We start from the raw sequence: 7728 nt of genomic DNA, 5'->3' as shown, positions 1-7728 counted from the left end.
TGAAATTGTTGGTCAGAATCTTCCTTAAATCATTTTTTTTCTTACAGCTCCCGTGTTCCTCTGTCTTGATAAGTAGACTCAATAGATAAGTAAATAAAATATGAAAGGCTTTTGAAGCTTTTGGATTACATGGACTAACACTTGCTACCTTTTATTTTGCTATTTTGAACATATTTTCATTTAAAAAGTCATTGTCATTCAGTTATCAGTTGAAATACTTTATTTAACTTATTTTAAAAATTGATTATAAACTTTTTATCTCAATTAGGTATTCTACCCTTAGATTTAACACTCATTTTTCCCGAGTATATTTTCTTTTCAATATACAAAGAAATGTATTTTCATAGAGTGTGTTGAATATTAGGAAAATCAAGAGTTCTGGTTCTGTCAGGTGCAGTATTTAGAGTGTTATTTTGATAAAATCCAGTTGCTCTGATATGGCTTGAAAATACTTGCTCCTTTGGAGTATATTTGCAGGGGAAAAACTGTGGCATAGGTAGAAATTCACCATAATGACTTGAATTGGTTTTATACATAATCATCTGAGGTTTTGATAGTGAGGTGGCTGTCTGGAGTGTCTTCGGATCCAACATACATGAAAACACAGGATTGCCAGGGTTCACACAAGGAGGCAGTTGTTCAGATTTCATTTCTGTGTCTAAATTTGAAAGTGAAGTACTTTTCTTGTCCTAAAAAACAAACATATAAAATCATTCTCCATTTTAAAGTTCTGAAAAAAATAAAATAAAATTCAGTCCCACCCACTTCCCTTTTTTAGAAATTCTGTTCTCTTGAGGGGATTGAATGTCAGGCCTCTGAGTCCAAGCTAAGCCATCATATCCCCTGTGACCTGCACGTATACATCCACATGGCCTGAAGCAAGTGAAGAACCACAAAAGAAGTGAAAATGGCCCGAAGCAAGTGAAGAATCACAAAAGAAGTGAAAATGGCCGGTTCCTGCCTTAACTGATGACATTACCTTGTGACATTCACTCTCCTGGCTCAGAACCTCCCCCACTGAGCACCTTGTGACCCCCACCCCTGCCCGCCAGAGAATAACCCCCTTTGTCTGTAATTTTCCATTACCAACCCAAATCCTATAAAACGGCCCCACCCCTATCTCCGATCGCGGACTCAGCCCGCCTGCACCCAGGTGATTAAAAAGCTTTATTGCTCACACAAAGCCTGTTTGGTGGTCTCTTCTCTTGACATTGAAGACTACCCTTAAAATCACATACACCTGTACACAGAGTGAACTTGTCAAAAATATGCATAAGGTAGCTTTTTAAACATTCTGTACTACAACTATGAGAATTTATTGAAAAGTCTGTAAATCATAGGGAAAATCTGAAAAGTCATAGTTAGAAGAGGAAGTACAGCTTTATTTTAGAGTGAAAAAGGAAAAAGATAAACATCCAGGGTTAGCCTGGGTATGTGGGCAGCCATTAAGCAACTAATTACACAGCTAACTGAATAATTACAATTGTGATAACTGCTATGAAGAAAAAAAATACAACATATTAATGGAGACACAATGGGGGTTCTAATCTAGTGCTGGGGGTTAGGGAAAGCCATGCCAATGAAGTACCATTCAATCTAAGATTGACTATAAAGCAAGGAAGTAAAAGATAGAGGTGGGGACAAAGTATGGCAAGTCAAATAAATTAGGGTGAAAATGTCATGAGATCAGAATAGAGAGCCAGGGGTCAGATCTCTCAGGGTTTTGTTGACTGTGTTTAAAATCTGAACCTTTATTGTAAAAGCAATGGAAAGCTATTGAAGGGTTTTAAGGAGAGGTGTGACATGATGTAATATAATTCTAGTAAAATTACTTTGGCTGTTGTTAGGGCCTGTGTGAATGTGGTGAGGAGCTGCAATAGTCCATGTGAGTAATGATGACAATATATAGTAGGTGGTAGCATGGAGATGGAGCAGATTTGTTTGTTTTGTTTTGTGTGTTTCTTTTTTGAGACAGAGTCTCGCTCTGTCATCCAGGCTGGACTGCAATGGTGCAATCTTGGCTCACTGCAACCTCCGCCTCCCGGGTTCAAGCAATTCTCCTGCCTCAGCCTCCCAAGTAGCTGGGATTACAGGCATGTACCACCATGCCCAGCTAATTTTGTATTTTTAGTAGAGATGGGGTTTCTCCATGTTAGTCAGCCTGGTCTTGAACTCCCAACCTCAGGTGATCCGCCCGCCTCAGCCTCCCAAAGTGCTGGAATTACAAGTGTGAACTACCTCCCAGCCTAATTTTTGTATTTTTAGTAGAGATGGGGGTTCACCATGATGGCCAGGCTGGTCTTGGACTCCTGACCAAGTGATCCACCTGCCTCGGCTTCCCAAAATGTTGGGATTACAGGTGTGAGCCACCGCGCCTGGCCAAATGAAATCAATTTTTATCACTATTTTATTTTATTTTTTGAGATGGAGTTTTGCTCTGTCGTCTAGGCTGGAGTGCAGTGGTGTAGTCTCAGCTCATTGTAACCTCTGTGTCCCAGGTTCAAGTGATTCCCCTGCCTCAGCCTCCAGAGTAGCTGGGACTACAGGTGCCTGCCAACACACCTGGCTAATTTTTGTGTTTTTAGTAGAAATGGGGTTTCACCATGTTGGTCAGGCTGTTCTTGAACTCCTGACCTCAGATGATCTGCCTGCCTCGGCTTTCCAAAGTGCTGGGACTACAGTCATGAGCCACCAGGCCTCACCAGATTTTATTATTTTCTTTTTTGCAGGTTTACCTCAATGTATGATCTTCCAGAATCAGTTCTGAAATTTACAGGTTAATAACACCTTATATTAGCAAATATGGTTTGCTAATATTCACTTAATACTCATACGTTTGTAGTTGGCAAAGCTGGAAATAGAACTCAGGTTCACTAAGCGTCATCAATGTTATTCTCATCAGATCTTGCTGTTTATTCTTTTTGATACTGCTTATTAATTTGTTTTAAATATTAACAACACAGATACTGGATAATAGTAAATCATAAGAATCATAAAATTTTGATGGTATCTCAACTGATCAGCTTTTCTCCAATTTTCTAGGTTTCCTCAGCACAGGGGAAAGCTTTATAGGTAGAAGGTGGTGGCCCTGTGACTTGTGGGGAAAAGTACCACTGTAATTTACTTTTATGGGCACCTAAGCAGGTTGCCCAGGGCAACTTGTAGATTTGTTGTTGTTATTAATACTATCTCCTTCAGTCACTGAGAACTCTTTTTTTTTTTTTGAGATGGAGTTTCACTCTTGTTGCCTAGGCTGGAGTGCAATGGCATGATCTTGGCTCACTGCAACCTCCACCTCCCCGGTTCAAGTGATTCTCTTGCCTCAGCCTCCCAGGTAGCTGGGATTATAGGCATGCGTCACCACACCCAGCTAATTTTGTATGTTTAGTAGAGATGGGGTTTCTGCATGTTGGTCAGGCTGGTCTCGAACTCCTGTCCTCAGGTGATTCGCCTGCATCGGCCTCCCAAAATACTGGGTCCTAAATGCTGGGATTATAGGCGTGAGCCACAGCGCCCAGCTGAGAACTCTTTTTGTCATCAAATGACCTTCCTTAACTACTGGTTCTAGAATTCCAATCAGCTTTGGCTCAAAACATAATGCAGAAAATGAAATCTAGTCAAAACAGAAGACAAATTAGCTGATAAACTTTGTTGGCATAATTAGTACCGCAAAATCTGGAAAAGTTAAATCCTAAATTAAAATTTTTTTAGATTTCCAGGATAATTCACAAATGTTTATAGATTCTGAAACAAAAGGCCCATTGCTTTATACTTTACATCATAGACAACCACTGCAGTTTTCTTATTTGGGTTTCACCTTCTTCAAACCTGATATTCTTAAAATGTGGAGTTCAAACTGACTACAATTAAGAACGAAACAAACAGCCAATACAAAGAATGATAAAAGGATGAGTTTAAATTATCTGCCACATATGTCAACAACTTTTATTAAATGATAAAAAGGTTAAAATTGTAAATAATTTTACAGAAGAAATTACATCTTAAAATTGGCCTGTGAAAGTGGCTTGAAAGGTATAAAAATCTACCAGTAGCTGGTATTAGCTTTCTTAGTAATTTAATTTTCAGTTAAAGTTAGAGAAAGCCAGACCACCTTGACTTTTTGAAGTCCTTCGGTATAGATAAATATATACTTAAAAAGATAAATGAAAACAAGTCATTAGTTAATAATGCCCATCGCAGAAGCTGTAACTATAAAATTAAGATTTTTTTGATGTCACTGTTGATGTTAAATATAGTTAATAGAAAAGCAAAAATAAAAAAGGTCTAATTTTGAGGCACTCTTTTGTCTCTGCTCAGGCCCACCATCTTCCTTGCTAATGTTTACGTTTATTATTTATTTTTTCATTTATTGATTTACTTTTACCACAATTAGGGGACAGAGAATGAAACCTAAACTTTTCATTGCTTCTGTAAAGAGTGAATATAAATGTAAGATATCTTTCGCTCTTGTTGCCCTGGCTGCAGTTCAGTGGCGCAGTCTCATCTCACTGCAACCTCTGCCTCCCAGGTTCAAGCGATTCTCCTGCCTCAGCCTCCCAAGTAGCTAGGATTACAGGCGCGCGCCATCTCTCCCGGCTAATTTTTTGTATTTAGTAGAGACGGAGTTTCATCATGTAGGTCCGGCTGGTCTCGAACTCCTGACCTCAGGTGATCCACCCGCCTCGGCCTCCCAAATTACTGGGATTGCAGGCGTGAGCCCCGCGCCCGGTCACCATATCCTTTTTTAAAACAACTCCCTTCTTTGACAAAGTACAATTTAAGTATACAATTAACAAAGTACGTTTTTCTTGTTCAAAACCATCACTAACAGTTTGCAGTAGGGTATGAGTGCATACAATCCCGATGGTCTTTACACCTTTAGAGGCTATTCGGATTTAAGGAAACGTACATTTACATGTGTAAATGTAAAAGCTCAGTAGCTGCCTTGTAAAGTGTTTTTCGGGGTTGTGGGGTTGGGATTGGTAGGAGTAGGTGGTGCCTCAAATTATACCAACGAATACCAACATTCCCAAACATCTATCCCTCTGCCTAAACTCACCCAGTCGCGGTCTGTCATTTTCGCTATTTTCTTTGTTAATTTTTTCGGCAAAGTCAGTTTGCATGCAGTAGATGGCAAGAAAGCCGGTGAACGCCTAGGGACGTGGCGTTTTAACCGCAACCCAATTAAAGCAGCAAATAGAAGATGAATAGCTGGGTGGATCAGTATGTGTAAACCTATCCGTTTAATCCGGGGAGTTGTTTTCCCGGTGAAACCACGAATCCTTTCTGGAGGTTGCAACTCGTATCCATAGCAACTGGAAGTGGTCGCCGGCTCCCGGATGTTGTGGGGATCTGCGGCCGCCCGGCCCAGCTTCCTGCAGCCGCCCGGCGGCGCCCTGCGCTCCTCTTCGGGAGTGGTAGTTCTTCTCTTCACCGGTGCCTGGCAGGAGGCGCAAACGGGACTACGCGTCACGGCATGCACTGCGGCCCCCAGCCGGTCACCGCCTGTGGGCTGCAGACGCCTGCGAGCAGGTTGTTGTTTTTATAAGAGGCGTCATTGGCGCCCGAGCTGTGACCGCCGCCACTGGGGCAGCCAGCACAATTGGGCGGAGGTGGCGTTGCCCCTTCAGGTACTGTACTAGGAGGGCTTAGACCCCGGGAGGGGGTTTGTGCCGACTGTCTGAGTCCCTGGCCGACACCTTCGGCTCCGTAGAGGAGCAGTGGCGTGGTCCGCCTCCTAGGCTGGGGCTGCTCGGGCGGGGACTTGACGCCTGGCGTCAGCGGCCGCACGGGCGACCTCCTCGGGCCGTGCGCGAGTCCACAGTCCCGGAGGCCCGAGCTGGCCCCTGGGGCATCCGGTCCGGTGGTCTTGCAGCCTCCAAACCCCGTGTGCTATACTGAGCTGCGCGCCAACAGTGGGAGAGCGGACGGCCTGGGGCACCCTCCTTCCTTCACTGGGCAGGCTCTGAGGTGCTGGTCGGTCTGGACTGATGAAAATCCATATGGTAAGATGTTATGTGCGTCACCCTGCCGGGTTTAATGCCAGCCTGTCTTTTGATGACGTTTGAGCCCCCGTGATGTCAGGAATAGAAAGATTAAATATTAAGTAATGCCCGGCTACTTCCGCTGGCACGCCAGCCTGATGATGATCAAATACCTCTCCATACCCTTCTCCAACTCACTGGCCTCCTTTAGCTTTGGTCTTCCTAACCGATTTGTCCTCATTAGCAGCTGCCTTATGCAGTGCCTTGTACGCGTTATGTTTAGCACTATTGGGAGCTCCAAGTAAGGTATTTTGTTGAGTGATGAGATGTGTACTGTTCTGCTCTACTTTTATTGAAAAACACAGTGGGGAATTCTTGTAGCTAGAATAGCTAACTATAGTACTATGAATTTTAGATTTGTCTCCTCCAGTCTACAGGTTAGTGCTTGAAATGTCGCAATTAACGCATCGTATCTTTTAAGATTAGAATCTTATTGGGCCCCACACGTCTCTGGGTATTTATCACACACACCCAATGTGAATGGTTTACTGTTGTTTTCTGAGCTCAGGTCATATAGCGGAAGATGGAGATGGTGAGGGTATTATTTTTATGCATAATTTTTTTTTTTTTTTTGAGACGGGCTTTCGCTCTTGTTGCCCAGGCTGGAGTGCAGTGGCGCGATCTCGGCTCACTGCAACCTCTGCCTTCCGGTTTCAAGCGATTCTCCTGCCTCAGCCTCCCGAGTATCTGGGATTACAGGTGCCCGCCACCACGCCTGGCTAATTTTTGTATTTTTAGTAGAGACGGGGGTCTCACCATGTTGGCCAGGCTGGTCTCGAACTCCTGACCTCGTGATCCGCCGGCTTCGGCCTCCCAAAGTGCTGGGATTACAGGCGTGAACCCCCGCGCCCAGCCTTAATTCATAATTTTTAACCTTTTACGCTAAGGACGGAATTTCAATCAAAAAAGTATTAAAAATCAGCCCAAATACAATTTAAAGGTGTGGGAAATACTTGTTCTTATATGAAAACCATTTAGAAAATAGTGTAATTGCAATTTTGTAAACCATGGAACAAAAAGTGAACATAATTCTTTTAGAAATGACTTAAAGGGCCCAGAACGGTGGCTCATGCCTGTAATCCCAGCACTTTGGGAGGCCCATACAGGTGGATCACCTGAGGTCAGGAGTTCGAGACCAGCCTGGACAACAAGGTGAAAACCTGTCTCTACTAAAAATACAAGAATTAGCTGGGCGTGGTGGCGTGCGCCTGTAATCCCAGCTACTTGGGAGGCTGAGGCAGGAGAATTACTTGAACCCGGAGGTGGAGGTTGCAGTGAGCCAAGATCTGGCCACTGCACTCCAATCTGGGTGACACAGTGAGACTATCTCAAAAAAAAAACAAAAAACCAAAAACCAAAAAAAAAAAAACCAGAAAAGAAATAAAGGCTATTCACACTTATGAAAGTGTAGATAGTGAAACTAGAAATGATTTTTCTTGTACTTTCCTGTACTTTTCAAGTTTTCTGTAGAAAAAACTTTTAAAAAAGGATGCAAGTATTAACAGCACTTTGAGAGTTTGTATATCATTTTTTTCACTTTCTAGTGGAAAGCACCCCCCTTATGCAAAAAAAAAAAAAAAAAGGCAGCAATTCCAGTTATGGACTCTGTGAACATTACTTTAAAAAGAAAATAAGGGCCTACTGCGGTGGTTTATGCCTGTAATCCCAGGACTTTGGGAAGCCA

The 7728-nt window shown here is 42.9% G+C and overlaps 2 protein-coding genes across 13 annotated transcripts in view; one reads left to right on the top strand and one right to left on the bottom strand.

Moving 5' to 3' along the window:
* Positions 1–202: 202 nt before the first annotated feature.
* On the bottom strand, positions 203–5344 carry CUNH15orf65 (chromosome unknown C15orf65 homolog). Its single transcript, XM_003900974.4, has 2 exons — positions 5060–5344; positions 203–689 (listed from the first exon to the last, which is right to left on the bottom strand). Exons 1-2 carry the CDS (start codon positions 5075–5077, stop codon positions 342–344), a joined length of 366 nt encoding a protein of 121 aa, XP_003901023.1. The 5' UTR covers positions 5078–5344; the 3' UTR covers positions 203–341.
* The window catches only part of LOC101014061 (cell cycle progression protein 1), a 90282-nt gene continuing 87896 nt past the window's right edge, over positions 5343–7728 (top strand). For 4 of the 12 annotated variants that reach the window (XM_009210218.2, XM_017960634.2, XM_017960642.2 and 1 more), the window contains exon 1: positions 5343–5630. The gene's annotated coding sequence lies outside the window, so the exon portion shown is untranslated. Of the gene's footprint in view, positions 6006–7728 lie in introns of all 12 variants that reach the window. The other 8 variants (XR_004181717.1, XM_021940587.2, XM_021940583.2 and 5 more) reach the window with 5 other exon arrangements.

The sequence above is a fragment of the Papio anubis genome, unplaced genomic scaffold, assembly GCF_008728515.1.
Source record: "Papio anubis isolate 15944 unplaced genomic scaffold, Panubis1.0 scaffold59, whole genome shotgun sequence".
Lineage (NCBI taxonomy): Eukaryota > Metazoa > Chordata > Mammalia > Primates > Cercopithecidae > Papio > Papio anubis.
The sequence above is the reverse complement of the archived record's forward strand: the minus strand, read 5'-3'. Positions and strand labels throughout refer to the sequence as shown.